The sequence below is a fragment of the Pholis gunnellus genome (genome assembly GCF_910591455.1).
Source record: "Pholis gunnellus genome assembly, chromosome: 12".
NCBI lineage: Eukaryota > Metazoa > Chordata > Actinopteri > Perciformes > Pholidae > Pholis > Pholis gunnellus.
In genome coordinates this window covers 3,957,250-3,981,948 of record NC_136539.1, presented here as the reverse complement: position 1 = coordinate 3,981,948, position 24,699 = coordinate 3,957,250, and the positions used below count along the sequence as shown (strand labels likewise).

The following is a 24,699-nucleotide window of genomic DNA, read 5'->3' as shown; positions in this document are numbered from 1 at the left end:
GATGAGCATTTGCGTGTGAGCGAAACACAGCGAGCCGTTATCCTAAGAACATACCAAAGACGCGGGACACGAAGTTGAGCGGGAACTGTGAGGCGAAGAGGGTGAGGAACCACGGCGCCGCGTAGAGGCTCGGGCCGATCTCGTGCTCCTCCAAGTGGTTGTACAGGTCGCGGTGGTAGTCGTGCAACAGTCTGGAGAGCTGGTACATCTGAACCTGGGAGGACACACAGAGGCAAGTGTGCATGGGCATACACACACACACACACACACACACACACACACACACACACACACACACACACACACACACACACACACACACACACACACACACACACACACACACACACACACACACACGCACACACGCGCAGACAGATGAGAAACAACAGAATAAACTGGAATATCTGGATCTGCAGGGAACAGAGCAGTCCGAGAATGATTAGCTGGCAGAAGAACATTCACCCTCACTGGGAGCTTAGTTGCTGGCAGTACCAGTGTTGCTTTAGAGGCCTGCTCAGACACGCGTCAAGGCCGAGCTTTAGAGGGGGCTGTGCTAACTACTGCAGTGATACTGTGTGCTACAGTGAAATGCGCAGACGACAGAAAAGAGAAGCAGAAGTTAGCCCGAGCTAAAATTAGACGGTTATCAGTCTTACAATTTCCTGACGGTTACAAAGAAGACAAGTAATACTTTTACCTCCTTGTGCTGAGCCGCTGCACGGAGATAAACAAAGTCCTCCTTACTTTGCAACCTCTGGAGTTAGTCCTCAAAGAGCAGAGCTGCAGTGTGGAGAGTAACTGCTCGGCTAAATGGTTACCTGTTACGGATTAAACATCACCACGCCTGTCGGGGCTTTCACCCCGGCGAGGTCAGCTGATGTTTAACAGAAGCCAACAGAGCAGGCATGCAGGTGTGGCTTGAATAAGAGGTGGAGACACTGTTTGCTGTTGCTAACTAATAACTTACACGAGGCCTTTTACAGCCGGCAGACGGCAGCTAAAACTTGAATGTTAAAGTCCAGTGGGATTGTCACTGCTATGCAGTTTCCAATTGTATGGCATAACATTTAAATTCAAAGCCACAGTGTGAAGCATTATTGTGATTATAGCTCTTTTATTACTACCAAAATGAAATGCTCTTATTATTCTGAGCCCAATCTGTTATTGAGAGAAAACTGAAGCAGTCTGCCGTGTGCGTGCCTTCTATTCATAGTGGCTTTAATGTTCAGAGGATTTCATTTGCTGTATGAACACCACTTTATTACTTAACAGGGCGGTTAAAGCTGTGATTTATTTACCTTGCAGAGGAGCTAGATTTTCATGATCACATATCACATTAAAATCCATCTTGTCAGGCTTCAAGTATAATGCATTTGTGTCTGCACCAATCAGAGTCCTTTGATGAGCTGCTGGCAGCTAGTGGCGTGGACACAGGACACAGAGAGACGACTGTTTGTTCAGAACAACAATGGCGTCTCCTAAAGATGTTAGCATCGATGCTGCAGTAGCATCAGTTCTATCAGAACTGTTGAGTATTTCTTCTTTGAAAGAAGAGCAAAGAACGACACTGAAGGTTTTTCTTGATGAAAATGAGGTTTTCGCTCCACTTTTTGGAAGTGCCTGCACTTTTCCAAACAGTTTTCAATAACTCCTTCTCAGATGGTTCTGTGTACCAAACCATCTGGAGGGTCAGGTTAGTTAACAGACCAACAAAACCAGGCAGACCTGCCGGACCAAAGGCCACCATACTGTCCCAGGGAGCAGAGAAGAGATAGGAGCTAAGCTAACCCAGCTAGGACCGGAGGCTACTCCATCACCCAGCCTACTGCTGGCTGTCTGATGCCCGGTCGCAAAAAAATAAGATGGATGAAAGCAGAGAGAGGTTGGTGACTGTTGAGCCCACATCTTCACAGAGACCTGACTCCATCGTTCATCCCGGATCAAGCAGCACTTGATGAGCGGACAGCAAGACAGAGAGCAGGACTCCGGTGGGACGAGAGGCGATAGACTCCGTGTTTACGTCATGACGATGGACAATGGTTTTCTTCATGTTGAATTTGTTTTGCTGCTGTTTACATTCAACAGGAATGCACTACTGTTTTTGTCTTGTTTTGTTCGTCATGTGTTGTGTCACAAATGGGCTAGGACTGAATTTGGTTGCGCAATAATGACAAATGATCCTTGAATCCTCAAACAAGTTATCGCCTCTGATGCTGATCCCTAAATTATCTCGCAGGAATTCAAACGCATTTAAACGACTCCGTAGCTGAAACTGTTACCAAATAGTAATGAGATCCTCATATTCTAGTTTAGTGGACCAGCCGGCCAGCGGTGTACTGACCTGCAGAGAGACCATGTCGGGTCTGAACTGCTGCCTGATGCCGAGGTCGTACATGAGGAACTTCAGCATGTCAAAGGCCTGTTCTTCGCTCATGTGCAGCAGCAGCACTCCGGCCACGAAGCTGATGCCCTGGCAGTAGCCGACCTGTGTGGCGCACACACACACACACACACACAAATGTCATAATATTCACCACACTATGGCAGGGAAAAGAAACAGGGTTACAGTATGTACCTCCGTATCCAGCAGAGAATAGGCTTTCAGGAGGTTGTAGAGGGACAGCTGCCCTGCGCCCAGCTGGGCTGAGAAGTACTGGTGGGTGGGGAAGGTCCGGCCTGAGAGGACAAAGATAACATTTACATCTGAACATTTAAAAAAATAGCTTCTGTGAGCATTTCAAGAGGAAGGACCTGTGCCCACCTAGATCCACCAGAATAGAATGCTGCTGCGCGGTGAGCTGCTTCAGCAGGTCTTGGTAGAGGATGTCCGGGGCTTGCTGGCGCTGGGGCAGCCTGTGACGCAGCCGGTGCTGCTGGGAAAGGAGGAGCCAGACCTCCCCACGCCTGCTCTTAGGAACACCTGCACAAAACACTCATGCTCATTCAATACGTCACACATTCACAGAGTGAACACATGTGTTCACAGACGCACAAATACACCAGGCACGTCCTCACAACAACCCTTAAAAACACTCGTCTCTCACCTTGGTGGAGAGCGCGACACATCTCCTCCTTGTCCTGTGGGACCGTCGTTCTGCCTGGGGCTGTCAGCTTTCTCTCCCACAAGGCCTGCGCTTCTTTGGAGCACTGGCCCACTTCCTGGTAGTTCAGCTTCATCTTGCGGATGTGCAGCTCATCCCTGCTTGCTGCAACACAATCAACGGTACAAGAAAAAAAAAAAAGACAAAAAGGAACATTCAACATCATTTTGTCAATTAAGAGTCTCTTGATTGCACCAGAAAATCAAGACAAAAAAGGTACAGAAAAGGAGGCTGTGCTTATAAAACTTGTGTAAAACAAGCTCGTTAAACGACGGCAGATTTGAAAGCAAGTGTGGAAACAGTGCCTCGCGCGTTTTGTCACCAGTTGCCATGGAAAGCCTGCCGTGGAAACACAAAAGCCACATTAACACCAAAGATCCATCTGTATTATGCTGGAGGCACAGAGAGGCTACATCAAGGTAGAGGGATAGAGGTACAACAAAAACACCATGAACCATGTATGATCAGCCCTGAACATGCAAACAAAAGAAGCTGAAATTGAAGGAATATAATAAACCAACACCCGAAATCATGCAAGACATCTATCTGCCTTGATCCCGTGGGCTGCTTCTACATCGCTTACCTTCTATTATAAAGGGATATTCACAGTTAGGTCCTCAGACCAGCAGTGATGTCATGTTAACAAACAAAGGGAAAAAGGTGTGTTGGTATACAAAATAATATTATATTATATAATCTAATTTTATATTATATAGTTTAATCGAATATAATAATACTATAGTATAATCTAATACAGTATAATCTAATATAACCTAATATACTATAGTATAATATAGCATAATATAATATAATATAGCATTATTGTATAATCTAATATACTATATTATAGTAATATAATATAATGGCTGTCCTCCTCTGAGAGCCAGGCTATAATTTGACATGCTGTTCTTTGTCCATTGTTTGAGGTAGATGTGTATAAATCTTATGGTCTTAGACTTCTAACACATTTACAATGTGGGGTTTACTTCACCTCACTGTAAAGATGCCTTTTATGATAATGCAGTAGCTAATGAAGTGTCCCAAATGGCCTCTACTTCCTCTTCTCCTCTCCATTCCTCCTCTTGCCCGCTAACTTCCTGTTTAGAGACGAGTGCTTGTGGAGGGAGGAGAGGAAAAAAATGGATGTCTAAAATAAAGTTTGGGATACACCCTTCATAACTTGGGCCATTAGAGGGCAATATTTACAAATGCTATTTCAACTATTACTGTTGGTTTTTCCTCATACGTGCAGCTAAACCCAGTGAGCGCTCGAGTGTGTTTGCATATCTGCATGTGTTCATAACTGCGTGCATACGCAACCCCGAAACATTTTTGCTCTAAATATAGCCACTGCTCCAGAATCTCCAACCGAGACGGCAACATTCAACCTCTCAAAATAAACAGACGACAGGCGTGAGCAGGAGCCTTCTATCCTCCGTCCACGCTCGCAAAGCTTCAGCGGGGAACAACAAGACTGCAAGTGTGAGAGCGTGTGGTGAGGGCTGAGTGCAAAACTTTCATGATTGGCGGGGAAATGGGACGGGACTGGAAGTTACCACTGTAACAAATATCTTAACAATACGACCCAGTGTGAGCCTGTTTCAACAACAACAGCCCCGTGACGATTCATAAAATACCTCCAGTGTCTGCAGTGAAACAAATACACTAAAGATTCCTCATATTTGTCCCCTCATGTGACCAAAGGAAGCATTCGTCCTAGGGGTGATTGTAATACTTTATGTGCACAGCAGTAAACACAACTCACCCTCCAGTCTCTGGTTCTCCTTTTCCATGCGCAGCAGCAGGATCTGCTGGTGGATGGCCGTCTTCCAGAGGGCCCGGTAGTCGGCCCCCGTCCTCTTAGGCCTCTCCCCGGACAGGGGGTCACCCGCCGGGGGCAGCAGACGCCCCAGAGGGTCCAGACCTGCGCCGCGAGGAGAGAGGGGCAACAGCTCCCTGCCGTCACAGTAGTCTGAAACACAACATGAAAAAGAAAGCACATCCTTTTAATGTCTCAATATTTTATATGAACCAAATGCCGGTGTTGTGCTATCCAAGTTTGTGAGGCTAAGATGTTGCTAATGCCCTGGATCCGGAGATAATCCACTGGCTACGTGTTTAAGCTCCCTTGAGTATGATGAGAAAGACCGTAAAAGGCAAGAAGACAGGCCATGAGAACAGGTAGGAGGATCACTTTCACAAGCTCCTTTATCACCGTTTATCTGACAAGGAGGGAGTGGGAATATTCCCCTTTCCCCACAGACGCATGCAATGTAAAAGTCAGAAGTGTCCGAATTTTCCACAAGAATCAAATGTCCTCATTTTCTATGCGCGTGTGGATTATTCAGAGGCGGACTGAGGGATTGTGTTACCGGACCTGGGTGCTGCATCGAGGCGGGCTGCTTGTTCATAGGCGAGGCGACCCTCAGGAAGATCTTCTGTCTCCAGGAGACCCTGCGTGGGGTCGGAGGGAGGCCCCCGCTCACCGAGTCTCCGCTGCAGGTGGACAGGGTCCTCTTCCTGCCTTCCCCATTGCTACGAGAGAGGAGAGCAGCGTCACGGACGCCCGGCAAACGACTCAGGTGTCAGACACTCTTTCATCACACACACACACACACACACACACACACACACACACACACACACACACACACACACACACACACACACACACACACACACACACACACACACACACACACACACACACACACACACACACACACACACACACACACACACACACACACACAGCTTAAAATGACCGATGAGGACAACATGCACCAGGCATCGACTGATTCCCAATGTCCATGTTACTGTTCGGGCAAAAGGTAGTGTTGTTAGGTAAGATCAGCCACACAGACAGCCACAGCTGAGGCGCATGCGTGCTCGTTGCTTTTCTGGGAAAAATACTTTTTGTTAGTAGAGAAGAAAAGCTGGTTACTGAGCTGCTGGACAGCTTCATGTTCGCCGTTTCAAGTTATTCATGTTTCACATTTATCGGAGCCATAAATTCACACCTGCCAACAACCAGACAATGCAGACAAAGGGAACCGTGTCTGTAGGGAACTTGGCAGGTTCTAAAAAGGTCCTGTCTGAACAGCGTTATTGCGTAACAACTAAAATAAAGTGCATACTCTTATGTGGAAAGTTCACATTTGAGCATGGAATGTGCATAAAAAGGTGGGTGAGATGGAGCGCAAGCATAAAGATGCATGATGCCATCACCGACACAACATATTTAGTCCAATAGCAGCAGAAATAAGGAAATGTCGATATTCTTTTGCAGGTTGGGTTGTTTTACTTAAATAACTAGTAAGGCTGCTTTCAACTACTATACATACATGTGAAATGAACATGATCATGTAGCTCTCTGAAATATTGCAGCGCATTATGCATTGCACTTTCTGAGCACCAGTGCAATTAAAAGTTACGCATTCATTATATGATCGGATTTGTACTGATACATTTTAAATCCTGGCACCAACTTCTTCTTCTTTTTTCTTTTTTTAAGTGTTTTTTGCGAGTGTAAGTTCAGACTGAATGGTACATTTACACACCGAAGCTGTTGAACGTGAAAACGGAATGTCAATGTCAAATTACATTTCTCCTCCGTTAAAGAACCAAAGCTCTTCGTGCCACTCGTCAAGGATCACTCGACAGCTACAGCAGTTAACAAGCTTGGTCAGCGCGGCCGGACGCCCGCCTCATCGTGCGCACAGTGGAAAAACAGGAAGTGACCTTTGTTGAAACAAATGTCACTGAGACCAGGTTGTTTACTCTCTCAGCTGTTCTGCATACATCAGATTAAAATTCCTCACTTGACACATTACCTCGTGTTATGTCTTCCTGCTCATAGAAGTCACAAAGTAAAAGACAGCACTGGGGTGAAGTTATCTAACGGTGCAACAGATAAAGCGATCTGGGAATATGTTGGCATATTCACATCTAAATACTCTGCAGCTCGAGGCGTTTTTCAAAAAGGTGTCTTTTGAACCTGCTCTTTTTGTATTTATTTAAATAATCAATTGCATTTTGCTGCATTATCAACAAAAGCACTCAGAGGGTTGGAGGAGGAGGAAAAACATCCTGTGGAAATGCCATTTTGCAATGCCTGCTCCACTGAATCTCATTCATAATGCAAATGTTGACCTTTACTTTCTGCCATGCAGACACCTGCTAGACCGTGTCAGCCGTGTGTCTTGCTTTCCTCGAACATACAGATTAGTGCAGCTGAACATTAACAGCAACCTTTCAAAGTAGATACGCCGCTGAACTGAGTCGGCGTGATGCTTAAGAGTCCCTGAGGCATCGTGGGTGGCACTGGTCAGGAAAAGGTGATGTGTGGTTAATAAAGGCTGTAAATCCAGGGTAAACACAGTTTTGCCGTGCAAACAAAAAAAGAAGAAGAAGCCTGAAATCCACATGCAAATACAACAGGAGAGGATATCAGCATCCCCTTCCACTTCTGAGAGAAATAGGAAGAGAGGGGGGGGTCCAGCTGCAGAGACGATGGTGGGAATAAAAGGAAACAGCTGTAAAATATTTTTTACTATTAAAAAGGTTGCTGTGGATAAAAAAGTACGAAAATACAGAGACAGAAAAAGCTGGGTGTTAAAAGGTTTGGACAGCCAACACGTACATACGGCTACTGCCGTCCCAGCAAAGACCCGTTTGCCCCTCCCGTCCCTTGGTGGTCTGGGTATAAGTAGGGGGGGGGGATTTTTGTCTGAGCGCACCCCCCCCCTCTCACCTCTTGAGGCTCCCGCTGTCTGCCAGGGAGCTCAGGGAGCCCAGCGAGCCCTGGTAAATGCTTTTCAGGAAAGTGGGGGCAGAGAAGGAGGAGGGGAGGCCGAACGTGGACTCGCTCTCCGAGACGCTGCGCGTTCTCGAGACGGCCACGGGTCTGGGCGAGCCAAACATGAGATGCCCACAAATACAAAAAAACAAAACACACATCACACAAAAAGAATGAGCTTTTTGGTGGGAGCACAGAAACACGCTGCGGAACACAAGAGGGGATCAAAACAGTGACAGGAAGCTTGCGACGCTATTGTTCAGCGATAGTGCAGCGGGAGGTGGAGAGAGCACTGCAAATAGATTACATTGTTTGAGTGAACATCCAAGGTTAACTCAATATTTAGTTAGCGTTAAAACGGATTCAAAGAAAAGCAACAGGTTCTGATCTTCTGAGCAAAAGTTAGCATTAAATATATAGTCAAACAAAACACAAAAGCTCACTCCTGGAGAAGCTTTTTAGCGCAATTCACCCTGTGCAAAACAGCCACTCCTGCAACATTACTCAGAGATGCATATTGTCCTTTCTCCCACGGGTTCGAACTAGTAAGGCCGGGACTGACTAGCATAAGTTACCTGCTCTGCAGCAGCTCGGGGTTAACGGACTGCTGTCTGCGCAGCGGAGGCTGTCTGCTCTGGGCGGCCGGCTGGCCCTCGAAGGAGATGCGTTTCTTCACAGGTGGATGGCTGAAGGTGTGGGCGCGCCGGCGGAACTGCAGGCCGGCTTCCGGGTCGCTGCTGCCGTTGTCGGGGAAAGCGGGAGGGGAGCCGGGAGGGGAGTGACCGGGCGATTCCTCATCCTGCTGAGGGGGACAGAATGCGAGCAGCGGAAATATGTCAGTACATAGGTGAAAAAACTTGAACAGTTATGTACATTTATGAGACTTTCTAATTAGATGTTAAAGAACGGTTGGATTTTTCTGATGTGTCTGACTGTACAGCTGGATGACAGAGTGAAACAGTGACACAATGATGCATGATAACAAAGTCCTCTAAGATATCACATTAAATACCTTTGGCAGGCAAACCACACACTGCTAGTAACCCTGTTCCAGAAAAAATAACACCACCCAAAATACTCAAGTTACAGGCACTTACCTAGCCAGCGTAAAGCCAAACAACGTTCCACGTTTAACTCTCCACTCATGGACTCTGAGTTGCCTCACGCCTGGCAGCACAACACCCATATCTATTGTATTCTAATGGACAGCGTCCCGTGACTCACGGCCTCACACACTGATTGGTGGGGAGGACCCGAGTGGCTCAGCTCCACATGAAAACCCTCCAATCTCCCTCCCTCCCTGCTCTGACAGACCTCCCTCTCTGAGGTCTGACATGGCGGGAGATATTCAGCAAATATTTGTGCCGCTTCTTTCAATACACAGAGAAAATACAATGCAAGGTCTGATAGAGCTACCGTCACTCTCTCCAAGGTCTTTGCACCGCTCATCACATTGCAGGGTTGAAAAGGTCTTTCGGCCCGTTAACCCTGTGTATATCATGGCAGATGTCAGCTGAATTTTGATTGGTAGATAAGATGAAGTGACTCAGCGGATCAGGGTGTCGCGTCGTGCTGTCCTATGACGGGGGAAAGGAAGGCGGGGGGAGCCAGGACGGGCATGGCTCAGCAGAATCACTACTGGACATCCTGACTTGAATTTCCTGCTCGACATCAACATCCTGACCAAATCGCAGGGCAAACAACACTCTTCAGACCGTCACTAATGTCACAAAGAGGGGCGCAGGTGAGCCTTAAAATAAGACGCCAGATTCTCCTTGCACAGACAGAATATGCACATCATTTTACATTGAACAACATACAACTTATGGTTTTGTCCTCATAAGTAGGGCTGTCTGTGTCATCGTGATTATAACGGATTGAACAGCCGGATTTGCTGACATGGCCTCTTGACGGCTGATTTAATGTGAATAATTTCCCTCATTTGGCGTTCCATACTTACAGTAAATCTGACGGGATGGCACTATTGATGCAACAGGTAAAGTAAGTCAAATGCGGAGGGTCTATTTAATATCTCCGTGCGCTAAATAGGATGAGCACCATGCGCTTTAAAAGGACAACTCCACTACTTTTACACATCAAAATCCCTTTACAGGTCTCATTGAGTATTACTTGACATGTGAAAAAAGTGGTGTAAAGCCTTTTGTGGCTCCAGTAAGGAGCGAGGTGTAAATCTGATGAATTGCCTCAAGTGACGTCACTTGAGTCAGCGTCGGTTGAGTTTTTGAATTGGAAAGAAGTGCGTTCACCAGACCTCTGTAGCCCGCTCATCATCTCTACATTAGCCGTTATTAGTATAAACCATTCAAATCTTCAAATAATGTGTTTTGTGAGGTTACGGTGACCTTGACCTTTGACCTCCAAATTCTAATCAGTTCATCCTTGAGTACGGGTGCCAAATTTGAAGAAATTCCCTAATCCTGAGATATCGCCTTCAGGAGAATGGGACGGATGGATCCTTTGTCCTTTAATCCGTCCACTGCAACTCCGACAACGTTCCAGGGGTGCGACGCTAACATCGGTGGAGTAACTCCATCATGACTGATGGGGAGTCAGAGGGACTACATCGCACACTCGCTCCACATTCTGCACAGCGGTGACACCGTGGAGCCGACAACCCCAAATGGTCCACTGACAGCTCTGTAGACTCACTCCCTGCTGTGCTGTTCGGTCTTTTGGGCAGTGCAGCTGTGTGATGAGACTATGTGGGATTAATGTTCTCCACGTGAGAAAAGAACTCTTGGCCGCCTCCAGCTAGTGACACTTACAGAAGTGAAAGGCAATCATTAGGACGGAGATGGACTATAACATGCTTTTAAAAGCCACTGGGTCAAAAGTAAGAATTCCCAGAGCCCCTCGAGTGAAGTTCTGGGAATTCTCGTGTTAACCCCTCGAGGAACACTTACCCTTTCAAAACTGCTGATGCTTCCCATGCTTCCCAAACGGCCCCGCATCCGGCTGGCCCCCTGGGGACAGAGGAGATCACACAATATAAAACAAGTTCTGAAAGAACATAAATGAAAACATGTTTACACAATCCTTTTTCAAAATGTAGCTATCGCTCACGACAGAAGGTGCCGTTTGTATTTTCAAGAAGGGAGTAAAACATGAATCATGATGAACTAACATTTCCTGACTTGATAACGTTAACATGTCAGCGCTGAGCTAAGTTCTCTGAGACAATAACAGATGGCAGCAGAGGTCTCAGATTGCCTGGATCCCTCCACTAAGGAATTATACGGCTGTCTCACTGGCAGATGTGGGTCAATCCAAATCCCCTGGATGACAATGACACAGAAACGGCAACTGATAGAGAGAGAGAGTGAGAGACACATAATAGGTAGACAACACAGTGGCCACATTCTGTCTGGGGCTGAGAATTAAGATTCAGAGATTCAATTTAGAGACAGAGAGGAACAGAATCACTGCGTCGCGGTTGTACGTTTCCGCCAACCAGCCCGGTTGCAGTTTACATCCACGTCTGTCCAAAATGTCATCACTTCATCATTTTATCCTCTTTGACATTTGTGTGATATTGTCATAATTAGTATATCAATTCTTGAGTTAGGGCCAAAAGCACGTTTTGTGAAGTCACAGTGACCTCTGATCAGTTCATCCTTCAGTCCAAGAGGATTTTTTTTGTGCCAAATTAGAGGAAATTCCATCCAGGCGTTCCTGAGATATCGTGTTCACAAGAACAGGACCATAGTCTGTGTATAAGAAGTGGACGTCGTCACTGTGACGGCTCCGGTAGCGACCTGTCAATCACAAGGTTGGCCTGCCCTAAAACACTCTCTGCTTTATGGTCTATTTGTCTCCAGATGGACCATAATTTACGAAATGAACATTATGCAGTATTGAAGAAGACTTGAAACTAAAGATTAAGACCATAAACTCATGTTTACTGAGGGAATAAATCAAGACAAAAGTAGTCACATTTTCTCATAGACTTCCATACAATTAGACTACTTCTTGCAACCAGAGGAGTCGCCCCCTGCTGGCCATAAGAGAGAATGCAAGTTTAAAACAGACCCATCAGACCCAGAGGTTGCCGCCTGAACGGGACGGACGGGACAGACAAATAACCCAAAAACATAATGCCTCAAGCAAAGGGTGAGGAGGCATAACAAAACCTTTGATGAACTAACAGCAGAACATTGAATTAAGATAGAGGCAGGGGCAGAGAAGAAAATGTGTCATAAAAAGAAAGACTCTTTCTTGTGACCCACCCTTGCGAAGATGTTCTCCAGGGAGCTGGTGAGCGAGGTGCGAGCTTTATTCTTCAGGACGTCGAGTTTGAAGCGACTGCTGGCGGCCGTGCCGTCTCCTGCCGATGAGCTGTTTGCTGCATTCTGTCAGACGATGACAATGGGCAGAGGAACGGGAAACAATCACAGAAATAAAAAATGTGTGACCTCATGCTAAAGTAATTATCCACTACCATTTCATACTTGCATGGCATGCTGTCCCCGCAGAAGCTTCTTGAATGTAACAGCCAGTCAATTGATAACCAGCTTAGTTCTTTGTAGGAACATTATACTGTGATGACCTTAACACGTTCTATGCAACCTTACATTCACTCACAGAAAAGTTGCTTTATCAATAGAAAAGAAAAAACAGTTTGACTGGAATCCAAGGACTCAAACTATCTTGTTTTGTACAATCCTGTCTATTTTTTTTTCCTTTCTGTGGCCTTGTCTATTTAAAACTGCTGCTATAATTCACACAACAATCCTTAGGATAATAACTACTTGTAGACAGAGAGGTCCAGAGGGCTGAGACAACGTGAAATTCTTTGCTTTTCTGCAAATAAAACCAAATAATTGTTTTAACCTTTCAGCACTAAAGTGACTTTTCTCAAGTTTCAAGGCTGTTAAAGGCCCTTGGAAATGTTTTAGGCATTCGCACTTCTACATTTGATTCAGATTTGAGTGAAAATGTTTTTTCGGTTCTCTAGTAAAGCTAAAGAAATCAAATCTGTAACTATGATTTCTTTTCAGGTTCTAGAGGTTGAAGTATCTACCTGCGGGGCCTCTCCGATGTGGAGGTGGGACTTCTGTTTGGTTCCACAGAGTTGCCTCAGATGGAGAACCACCAGCTCGTTCTCCTCTTGGTCCGACCCGGGCTTCAGTTTCTGCAGACATGGATACACAAACACTCAAAACACAAGAAGGAAAAAAAAAGCACTGCTTTGAAGCAGTCTTCAAAAATCAACCACAAAAAAAAAACTGTCAATATGTCACAAATTTCAGCTAATAAGGCGTGCTGAGCGAACCTTACCTGAACTCGCTCAAAAATCTCTGCCTGCTCATTGTCAGTCAGCTGGGAGAGATATTTTTGGATAGCTAGCTTTGCTCTGGGTGGGTAGAGACCTTGAAACAGAAGAGGAACTGAGAATTAGAGCCCTTTCGTGTCGCATGAACTCGGAGAAACTGACCACGCATCGACACATTTATGACTCAAGCCGGAGGGAGCGACTGAGTTCCCGCGGCTCACCTTCGATCCGCTCGCAGAGCTTGTGCAGGTCGTGCATGGGGCAGGCTTCGCATAGCTGGATCGGGGTCTTGTTGCTCTGCAATGCCGCTGCTGTCGTGAAGGCCTGCTTCAGGGTCAGCATCACCTCATCCACCTGACGTACGCGGCAGAAAAGTGGGGATGAGACAAGCACGCACACGCAAGGATAGCGAGGAGTAAAATACAAGTATCGGGTTAAGAGCGGAAGCTGAAGTGGCGTGTTTTGCGTGACTCACCAGCGACTCGCTGGCACACTGGAAAACGTAGCACACATACTGACTGGGACCAGCCTCGGACTGGTCGCGACCGATGAATCCAAAATGGTCGGACTGCTTGACGCCCTGCATCACATTTCGAGATAAACGGGGAAACTAGAATGAATCACGGCAAGGGAAGACCACACTTTTGGATCTTTGCATTCAGTTCGGCGATATAAATCATCGAGCTGCAACTTAATAAAACAGCACACGTCTCAGATACCATAACGGCTCTTTACAGACACCATTTCCGTTTTCCATTAGGTTAGTGAAATGGCCAATTTGCTCACGCTAGACAGTGCATTATCTTTATCCTGGATGGAAAAAATGGGATAGCAATGCACAGTAAAAAAAAAAAAAGAACATATTTCTACATCACTGATAAAGACGCCAGAATTAAATGAAAATAAAAAGGCCTGCTGGGCTGTAAAGGAGGGCAGTAATGCATTTAATGTCCACAGAAGAAATGCATCAAATTAGTCTGAGCTTATCTTATTGCTGGGGCCGCAGCAGAGACAGAGAGGCTTTTAGTGTAAATGCAGTGAGTAAGAATAAACCAACCTGACAGCACGATGAGATATCTTTGAAGTTTTTCTCCAGCACCACAGTTTTACTGTCCGGACTTATGAGATTCACTTCAAAACGCCCGACCTGCGAAAACACAAAAAGTATCTTCGGGTCAGACAGATTCATGTGAGACCACATACAGATACATAAAAGAGTACGAACACAAAACAATATCACCACACCGTTTCTACTCGAGTCAAAGAGAATCTCAGTGTCAACTGTTCTGAGACCCGTTCAGCGACACACATAAAAGCCCACTCTGAAAATCGAGGTCAACAAGTCTGCACCAACGATTTTTCCCACAATTGACTGCTATGTGCAATATCATATTGAGCGTTGTGCTCTAGTTTTTAGAATTAGCTTCATGAGCAAATGGACATAGTGTGTGAGGAATGGCAGCCGGCTCGCTCCGTGGGCCGCATGCTGCCCACAAAGTGGTTTACGCAGGAGTTACGGCCTCTTTAACCGGAGCTGCGACAGACGGCCCGATGCCAGTCGCTGCTATATTACGGCCAGCCACGTGCACAGAAAAATGACTTGCAGTAGCAAGAAGCTCAGAATTAAATAAAGAGAGTGTTTCAAAATCCAAAAATGACTTGAAGCGAGCGGGTCATTTGGGTTTCTGGTGTCACAGATTGAGTTCAGGGAAAACTAGAAATACACAAATTAGAAATAAACCGGACAAGTTGCGGTTTACATCCACTTATGTCCAAAATGACATAATCTTATGCTATTAGACGTTTGTATGCAATTGTCATATGTAGCATACGAATTCTTCAGTTGAGAACAAAATTGTATTTTGTGAAATCACAGTGACCTTTGACCTCCAAAATCAGTTCAAATTTGAGTCCAAGTAGATTTAGTTTGTGCCAAATTTTAAGAAATTCGCTCAAGGTGTTCAGGAGAGTGGGACGGATGGACAAGCTGAAAACATTAATATCTCCATCCATAAAAAACATCCATCCATCTCATTGACAAAGGATGTATATTTAGAGTCCAATAAACCTAACGGCCACTGCAATTTTGGAGTAAATCCAAATAGTAACATTTTTAAAAATAGCTCAGTACAAATGTCCATTTATACTGTAATTAAAATAGAATAGAACCCTGGGTCCTGGCCAGGCCCTCGGTTACAAACTAAGCACTCAACAACAAAGCAGCTATCTTTTGATGCGAGTACATTGCCGTTACGATAAAGCTCCTCAGTGCTGAGTTCTACCAGCTCCAGTTATCTGGACTCGGAGATAAGAAACCACTATTTCTGAAACCAAGACATCAGCATAAGAGCAGCACATCATTACTTCTCGTGGAGGTTGACTGCACTGTCAAATGTCCTCTTACCTGGAAGAGCATGGTGCGGTTCTTGTCCGAGTCAGACGGCTGAACGTGGTTCGGAGCGCTCGAGTGTCTGCGCCGCACGGGGCCCAAGATGACGCCTTCCCCCGGCTTCCTCTGCAGGCTCCCGGCCAGGCTGCTGCAGCGCGTACGGAACTCTTGGGGCTCCTCGAAGCCGGAGTCCTCCAGGATGCACTCGGGGAACGCTCCCCGCAGGCTGCTCTGACTGGCACTGTTCGACAGGCTTTTACCTGAGACACACGGAGCAGAGCCACGCGTGGCTGTTTCTTCACATTCACACTATTTTAGCCGCTATTCTAATTGGTGCATAGGTCCACCACATGACCAATCAGAATGCAGCAGTTTGTCATCCAGTTTAATCAAATAATTATCTAACGTGTTCCGTACTTGCATGCAATAATGAGAATAATACAATTAGAATACATACTAACTAGCTCCACAATGCAAGAGAATAACACGGTGTTTACTGAGGTAGTAAATCGAGTCAGAAGTTGGGTCATTTTCTTCTGTACAATCAGACTTCTTTTTTGCAACCAGAGGATTTGCCCCCTGCTGGCAATTAGACATGACAGGCGTAGCAACAGTAACTAAGGGGTGCAGGGCTTAGCGAGCGGTTAGTTGTGTGCGGTAAAAATCTGAGTGAAGCTCCTTGCAGAGTCAGCTTTGAGCGCTTGAGGCATGATTCTCTCACCTCCACCTCCAGTCATGTCCTCCACTCCGGGGCCTTCCGTGTATTCTGTACTCTCATTCAGAGCAGAGGAGAGGGGGTCTCCTTCTCCCCCAATGAGGAACTCCACGGGGGCACCCTCTGTGGACCCTCGCCGGCCGCTGACCGGTCGCAGGCGCTTGCGCTCGACCTCATGCAGACGAAACTTGTCGATGCAGTCGTCGATGAGGGTGGCAGGAGCCTTTTTGAGCAGCACTGTCACCTGGATATTTGTTATAAATTCAGCTGCATTAATACAATTTGCCTAGATCAAATGGAAAAACACTTCATTAGTAAGGAGCTCATTCATTTCTACCTTGCCACAGTAAAGCACTTCAAACTTCTGGGAGTTGTAGAAGGCCTCGTCGGCTTCCTGTTTGGGCTTGGCGTCTTCCTTTAAGGCTGATTTGGACACTTGGCGAATGCTGCTGATCACCTCAGGGACCTGTAAGACAGGAGTGGACCGGAGGTATATGACAAATAGGAAGACATTAACGAGGAAAAGCGTAAAACAAAGGAGGAAAGGGAAGCGGACTGGAGCCAAGGAGGAGGTTTTTCTCTGCAGCTCTTCCTTCACGACTGCACACAGGAGAATAACATAACTCAACACTACTGAGACAGACACAACAACATCATTTGCAAAAACTCTTTTAACTCAAAAGGCACCATTTGAGAGTTGTTTCTAGTTTCTATAATGTTTAAAATCACATCATAATCAATGCAGGGTTTGGGGACGCACCTGTTGACTAAATACACAAAGAGCAGTCACAACAGAACAAGTAAAACTATGTTTGGCTGACAACTGCAGTTCACACAAGAACATGTTCGGATTAACAAATACCATGACCTGACTTCATCTGACTTGAAATAACTCAAGACTTGAGAAAAAAACAAAAGAAAAAGGGACAATATTTGAACTAACTAAGGCTAGTCAACAACAGACAGACCAAACACCACATCGGGAACAGAAGTAGGTTAGGAGACAGGAAACGCCCGCACTCTATGGTGAAGAGGACACAACAAAGAGCTGGAAAGGAATCGGGGACTTGAAGGTCACTGAGCCTGGTACTGGTGTGTGTGTGTGTGTGTGTGTGTGTGTGTGTGTGTGTGTGTGTGTGTGTGTGTGTGTGTGTGTGTGTGTGTGTGTGTGTGTGTGTGTGTGTGTGTGTGTGTGTGTGTGTGTGTGTGTGTGTGTGTGTGTGTGTGTGTGTGTGTGTGTGTGTGTGAGAGACCAGGAAAAAAACCAAACAAGTCACGACAGAAAATGTATGTCTTTCAAAGCGTACTCTTATGCAACACTACGGAATTTAAAAGGCAGTTCATCTTTCTGTCATGAGCCACTTTTACAATTGAGTTTTCATTCTTCTTGGTGGAGACCCCCCCCCCAGAGTTCCAGCTCTCTAAAAAGCAAGAACGAGGGCCACAGTGAAGGTCAGTCAAATACTCTGGTTAAGACAACAATGAGCGCTAGAACAAACAGCGGCTATCTGATAAGAGCTGCCAACTGACTGTTGAGCAAATACATTTATTATGTAGACTGAGGAGGGAAGTTATGTAACAACATCAGTCTTACATCAGAGGTGTGACCAGAACCACAGGAGAGAAGCGGGAGGGCAGGCAGAACAGGAAAGAGCCGAGTGTAAACAAAATACAAACGTCCTGCTTTTTATGGAGGCCAGTTTATGTACGAGACACTGGAGGGATCAAAAAGGCCACACTGCTGCTGTGGCCACATGAGCTATTTTAAAGTCCCGTTTTCCAAGTGCCTGCCCTCGCAGGGGGCAGAGCCGTGCGTGGCTGGTGACAGAGCGCTGCATTGACATGAGGAAGAAGGGCAGGTGGCGGGTAGTTGCTCAGCCATCTGTTCACTCGAACAACACCGACCTGTGTAATTGTCATCATATCCGCCAGGAGGATCATGCGATCGGTCGCACGTATGTATGTGTGCACCTCTACATCTGTCCACAGCTATTCTCCCATTGTGCTACGGCAAACAACAAAATATTTCAGGGAGCCAGTTACGGCTGTAAGCTCAAGGACGTCTGGCGGTTGAGGCGACTCAAGCTTTCTAAAAAAAAAAACACCTTTTATTGCCCATTTCATAATTGCCATTCACTGCCAGCTGGCTCCTCACTTACTCTTCATAATTGGCCCCCCACACGGCTAAGTGCATCTCGAAGGTACACGGTTCACTTGTTATTGTTACAACAGGGCTGTGCAACGAAATGCAGTTAGCAGCCCCATTTTGTTACATTAAAAAAAAATTAAATACATTCATATAACTAAATTAAATTCTGGAATCTTTGTAAAATGTCAAAGCACCTTTTGAAATAACAGCAAACTTCAAGAGAAGAGGCCAATGTGGACACATAAAAACACCTTTGTCGGGGGGAAGAAAAGCATTGGCCAAAGCAGTACCGACACAAAAAGGTCAAGGTAATTCAGAGAATCACAGCTGCACTGTCTGATCTGTAAGGCCTGTGTAGGAATAAAACACCAACGGCGCCATCTTAACATGTAAGGGCACTGCTGGATTATACATGAGTAAGATGACGCCAAAGCACCATTTGATCTGATGAATTATTTGCAGTCAACCTAATACAGATCCAGTAAAGGTGCTCAATCCTTGGGTGGAGACAGGCACAGACAGGCAAAGAGCTGTCCCCCCCCAGAAACCTATTCAAACATAGCCTCCCACTCTGATGCTTCTTCAAACTGGTTTTTACATCCAACCTTCACCCATCATTGCCTGGCTTTATCAAACAATATATGTGATCCAAAGCCCGTTTAAACAAACAGCAGCAGCTTTAGAGCTCAGGAGAAAACCAACACGAGGATCGTTTCCCTCTGAGCTCTGAGCTGGTGGAGTCCTCGGGCGCTCTCACTGCATGGCTCATGTCATGTCAAACCAACAGTCGCCCTTAATAATATCAGGTCAAACAGTAGCAGGCCACATAGTTCTGTTGCCCTTATCGGCACCATTAAACCAACGCACGCTGGTGACCCAACACACTTGCACACACCATCTGCAATTAAGCCTATTCAAGACTTCTTTTAGAGACACACAGGTTATCATTGTGTCAGAACAGAAGCAATTCCAAGATTACATGCTTTCTTTTTACATTGAAAGTCATAATTGTAAGTTCTTGCAAAGTTACTCAAAATAAATAAATCCAATAACAGCAATTTGTCCAAACTTCAAATGTCAACTTTTAAAAAGAAACACTGAAACAGAAAGCACCTCATGAAATAGAGGCATCTGCTGTTGCTTGTTTATAACCTGGATAAATACTGTTGCTTTAAACACAGCCGTCTTTGTGTGGCGGGAGCTCTCCAAGGATTGGTTCCAAAAGGCACCTCACCTCACCTCAGGTCGTCCCAGTGCTTTTCCATCTGCCTGAACACAAACTGGGCACTGTAGTGTAACAAAGTTCATGTCCCAACTCAACACAAAGCAACCCGAAGGCTCTTAAATCACCTTGACATGGGCCAAGAAGCTCATGTGATCATGGAATATCACAATGTTTCAAGAGAGCAGAGACATTAACTCTACTTTACATCCTCCAGACACTTTTATTTTGGCGTGTGTCTTTAGCGTGTCATTACAGTACGACGTCAGAACAAGACCAATTATATTTTGGCTATAAATTTACTCTCACATTGTGCATACAATCAAACAGTTACATAATGTGATTTGCACAGACAAACCAATGTATTTTACAGCATAGAAAAAAGAATCAACTGAAATAAATGGAGTCAGCTGACTCTTGAAGCATGGAGGTAAAGGCAGGAACTATTTCCAAGCATGCAAAGCTACTTCTTTACAGCATAACGCGTCCTCACTTAGATGTAACACTTGTCAACATATGAATAAAGTCAATTTGTTCCCAATGCACTGCAGATTAAACACTTTATCATCAATCATGAAAACCAAACTAGAATAGTTTCTCATTGTGCAGGAAATGTGACCAAGATCACGGCAACCTGGCCTGATCGGCTAACCAAAGCAAGCACAGGTCTGACTCAGCAAGTTTATCAACACCGCTCAATAGCAAAGAATGGGAAAAGAAACTCAGGACTTTTTTTGTACCATTTCAAAATACAGAATGAGGTTTCCTAAATGCTGATTTAGACTTTCTACAGTTAAGATTGTGTCCCACTATCGCTACGTGTCGCTGAATGATCACCAGCACCCACAAGACAACAGTGAGAGATTCCACTGTGGTCCAGGTCCAAGTGGGAGCGGAGGTGGACAACACGCAGGCCTGTGGTCTACACTGAGCAGGCTCCGGCTGTCTACTGCTGCCGTGATAACGGCCCAATGGAGATGAGTTGAGAGTTACATTTGAGCATGCGGTCATGAGTCTCTCACTGGGGACGTAAAGGAGCGTCCCAAACTCTGAGCCAAGTAAAAACGCTACAATCGAACTATTATGTGGAGCCTGTTGTCATGGACACACCAATCAAGAGTGCAGTAATGCCACAGAATGGCCGCACCTTATGCTTAACCGCTAACGACAGCATCAAAACCCTACACGGGGACCGAAGTTGCATTTCAAGTCGAGGAGGTTTCAAAACATAGGAACACACACACACAATAGGACATTCCATGTTTATTCATAGACTGTGCTTTGTAAGCAATTCTTCTTGTCAAAACTCCATTTCTTCCTCCCACTCGTACAAAATCTACAGAGCCAGCTAAGCTTTGCCCCTCTTCAGGACTCCACGAGCGTCGCTTCATTTTTAACCTTTCACATCGTATTGGTAGACGCCAGGGGTCTTTCCTCAGGCCTCGTGCTCAGAATAGATTTAAAAAGAAAAAACATGCCTGTCACTCCAAAACAAGCCAAAGAGTAAGAATGTCTTCAAACTCAGTCGGGACACAGAAAAACCCACCGAAGCACAATGAGAACTCCTGTAGCCCTGTACTATAAAGATGAAATACCTGGGAAATAATCTAATCATTAACGATGTCTGCAACAGACTGTTACACGTGGCGGTGCACTGGTAGAATAAGCCACGCATTCCACATGGACCACCTTGCACATTTGCTCGCTCGCCGGCTGCCAAACCAGTTTCTTTGCTGCGTAATTACGCCGACGGAGGTATGTTCAAGATGCCTCTCCCCCTGACTGCTGTAAACATTTGGATGGCAGCAGAGGGGCCCGACACCTCGAGAGTGCGTCTGCCTTGGAGCGCTCTTCTGCTCTTCTGCTCTCAGCTTTCACCAGCAAAACCAACAGCCTGCACACACCACAGGAAACATGACACAACGCAGGCGGATTTGAGATCGATGCAGAACGCCAGCATCACTGGATATCAGTGTGCAGACATGATTTGAGACGGTTTCTTTGTTTGGGGAGACAGGAATAACATCGACAGAGTGTAAGACTTCAGCTGGTCTTAAAGCAGGTGAATAATCTTGTTGGCACAACCCCAGAACCTAAGATTCATATATAAAAACACAACAACAACAAAAAACAAACTAATACAACAATACTAATTCACTACTGCAAGCTCACACACACCACCACAGTGTCACTGTGGATAACTCCTGAGCACAGGGCCTGAAACACTGTCACCCAAAAAGTGCATTTCAGCAAAGATGAAAAAAACAAAACATGACTGCAGCTCAATTTCTTTAAAACACTGACTCCCACGTTCCTGATTTTTTGTTTTTTTTGACTGCTTACGACATTTCAGTTCATTACTCAAGAGTGGCATGCTGATCAGCGTGTAAATGTGCTGACTCGATATTGTGCCTATACTGTTGTTGTCACACTACAGCCACCAGAGAGATGTCTGACCACCACCCCCGAAAAAGGGGAAAAGCACAGAGATGGATTAATTTTGCCAACAAAACAAAAACAAAAACAATCCAGGGTTGCTCCGTTTATCATTCGCAGCGACTGACCGGTGGCCTAAATACTTAATACCGAAGCAAACATGTTTGCACCGTTGACTAATCTTCTCTGTGTTTGAGATTAAAGGACATAGCTGTCACCTAAAAGAAGATTTCTATTCCAGGCCCTGCACAAGACATAGCTTTTATAGCTTCTGCTTACACGTGGAGCTAGATTCAGTCCATCAGAAAAAGTAAACAGGTAAATCCTGACATCACATTTACAATTACGGGCCCTCGGGACTTTTTGGAATATGATGAAAACATTAAAAAGACGGCTTGGTATTGTTTGAACTGCAGTTTTAAGAAGTGTGAAGTCACTAAAAAAAACTCACTTATCTAGTGCAATAATCCAGAAATAACATTAATAACAGATTATTCTACTGCTCCCATCAACATCACTGTGAAGAACAATAGACTGAGAAAATAGTGCCACTCTCTCTTCCTGGTATAGTTGCTGTTGTGTCACGTGTCAACTGTGTTTTTGTCTGTACTCTCGGTGGGGGGGCCCTACCTGTTTGGGGTCGTTGGCCCTGAAGACGTGACAGGACATCTCGGACTCCGGGTTGTCGGGCTGGCCCCGCGTGAGATAGGCGAAGTAGGTGAGGTCGTTGCTGTTGTGTATGAAGCGCGAGACAAGCTGCGCCTTGTGCTCGAATATGAACACCGACGAGCAGTTGCTGTTGGATGGGACGCACCGGACGAACGGGGGGTTGAGGACCAGCTGAACTTCCCTCGGCTGCACCGCGGGGCCGCAGTCGCCCCTCTCGCTTCTCCTGCGGATCTCCGCCACCAGCCACGGCAGCATGGGCAGGGTGGTCCGCCTGTCGAGCGACGACCAGCCGATGTACGTCAGGGCGAACCTCCTGTCCGACTTTGGGGGACTGATCTCCCTCTCATCCGGACTCTCCATGTCGACCCCCGGCGGGACTCGGTCCAGGCTCGTTGACAGCGACGCGGGGTACTAAAAAGACTAGTTTAACAAAATAAATAAACGATCCAGATGTACCATTCCCTGCAACCGAGGCCGGGGCGTAGTTGTGGTTAGTTTGCAAGAGTTTCCCTGTCCGCATCCACGGCAAAAAGTTGCACGCAACCAAGCGATTTGCTACACGCACATGTGCTCGGCCCGTCGATCAGCTGCATGTCATCCAAAAATCACACATCCAATGTCACGTCAATTCATATATTTATATGGTGGCGTGTTTTGCAGCGTGTCTCTCTCTGTTCCGGTCCTCCACTGTTTGCATGGGCAGCGACTCAAAACGCCAGAACAGTCCCGTACTGTCCAAGCACGAGCTCGCTTACGTGCTTTAAAACGTGGCTGTGGACGGCTCCTGTGTAAACACAAGTCGCCCAGAGAAATCTGATTTCTTTGACGCGGCTCATGAGCGCACAACGGGACGGCGCATTACAGACCCAACCCCGGAATCCTATTACACTGAAGCTTAACCGGCGTGGTGGCTATGTTTCTTTTTCCCTTTCTAAAAAACATGCATCGCATGCTTGTTTATCGCCTCTTAATGCAGTCTCCCGGTCTGTGATCCTTTCTTCCACAACGCCTCGTAAGGCGGAGCGGCTGTGTGCGCGTCGACGACCCGCCCCAACCGTCCCATGTGCTGGGGAAGTGGGCAGGGGCAGAGCCGCTGCGTGAAACGTGACAAGCAGGAGGCTCCACCTTTTTCTACACAGCAGCATAATAACTGGAAAACCTCTTCTACGGTAGTGTGGATTTGTGTTTAGGGGCCCCGTCATGGCGGTGGTCCTCCGGGCCAGACACTCAGTTGTAAATCCTACCTACTAACTGACATTAGCCCGGGTAAAGAGGCCAGACTCGGCCATATGTTGGCAGCACAACACGCAAGAGTTCACAACTAAGTGTTTACAAGCAGGCTGTGATGATTCATAGTCTTGGAAAGCTGTAATCACATCTGATGCGCTGGAGTTCCCATCGAATTCTGAGCACTGCTCCTATCCCCCAAAATAGTATCTGAGCCATATTTAACCTCATCACTGAGGCAGAAGCCACAAGAGCTGTGCAGCCTACTAAACCCCGCTCTGCTGGTGAGCAACAGTTAACATATCCTACCTGTATACTTATATAACACAGCTGCCCCCAGACCCTTATTAGATGAAAAGTATTTTTGTTCTTGGAGTGCTGACAGGGTATTGAATCGACCGTCTACAATGCATTGTGGGGGAAATCTATACATGCAATCGTACACTATCTGCACACTAGATAACTAAAGTATGCCTTCAGATCCTCAGACTTCCCAATAGGAACCACCGTCAGACTGGAAGAGTACCTAAAAGTAGAGAGTCCGAATTATTTCCCTGTGGACTCTGCATATACAGAGTAGTAAGATGGTAAACAGTGGCAGTAATTTACAGCAATAGTTTGTGTATAATTGTTTTATTTTGCTCTGAGCTGTGAAGTTGGGATGAAATAACCACGCACTGCAAGGTTTACATGTAAT

The 24,699-nt window shown here is 46.0% G+C and overlaps 1 protein-coding gene across 6 annotated transcripts in view; it reads right to left on the bottom strand.

Annotated features, from left to right (window-relative positions):
* The window catches only part of tbc1d4 (TBC1 domain family, member 4), a 29,196-nt gene extending 5,414 nt beyond the window's left edge, over nucleotides 1-23,782 (bottom strand). The window contains exons 1-20 of one of the 6 annotated variants that reach the window (XM_079170014.1): nucleotides 22,737-23,782; nucleotides 16,637-16,765; nucleotides 16,306-16,543; nucleotides 15,600-15,844; nucleotides 14,253-14,342; nucleotides 13,671-13,775; nucleotides 13,417-13,549; nucleotides 13,201-13,292; nucleotides 12,944-13,054; nucleotides 12,150-12,272; nucleotides 10,827-10,886; nucleotides 8,478-8,704; nucleotides 7,858-8,010; nucleotides 5,482-5,639; nucleotides 4,863-5,076; nucleotides 3,048-3,205; nucleotides 2,765-2,923; nucleotides 2,579-2,679; nucleotides 2,345-2,488; nucleotides 55-214 (exon numbers count right to left, since the gene is read on the bottom strand). In XM_079170014.1, coding sequence (XP_079026140.1) covers nucleotides 55-214; nucleotides 2,345-2,488; nucleotides 2,579-2,679; nucleotides 2,765-2,923; nucleotides 3,048-3,205; nucleotides 4,863-5,076; nucleotides 5,482-5,639; nucleotides 7,858-8,010; nucleotides 8,478-8,704; nucleotides 10,827-10,886; nucleotides 12,150-12,272; nucleotides 12,944-13,054; nucleotides 13,201-13,292; nucleotides 13,417-13,549; nucleotides 13,671-13,775; nucleotides 14,253-14,342; nucleotides 15,600-15,844; nucleotides 16,306-16,543; nucleotides 16,637-16,765; nucleotides 22,737-23,135 — 3,199 coding nt within the window. In that variant the 5' untranslated portion in view covers nucleotides 23,136-23,782. Of the gene's footprint in view, nucleotides 1-54; nucleotides 215-2,344; nucleotides 2,489-2,578; nucleotides 2,680-2,764; nucleotides 2,924-3,047; nucleotides 3,210-4,862; nucleotides 5,077-5,481; nucleotides 5,640-7,857; nucleotides 8,011-8,477; nucleotides 8,705-10,826; nucleotides 10,887-12,149; nucleotides 12,273-12,943; nucleotides 13,055-13,200; nucleotides 13,293-13,416; nucleotides 13,550-13,670; nucleotides 13,776-14,252; nucleotides 14,343-15,599; nucleotides 15,845-16,305; nucleotides 16,544-16,636; nucleotides 16,766-22,736 lie in introns of all 6 variants that reach the window. The other 5 variants (XM_079170015.1, XM_079170016.1, XM_079170017.1 and 2 more) reach the window with 5 other exon arrangements.
* Between the last annotated feature and the right edge of the window lie 917 nt (nucleotides 23,783-24,699).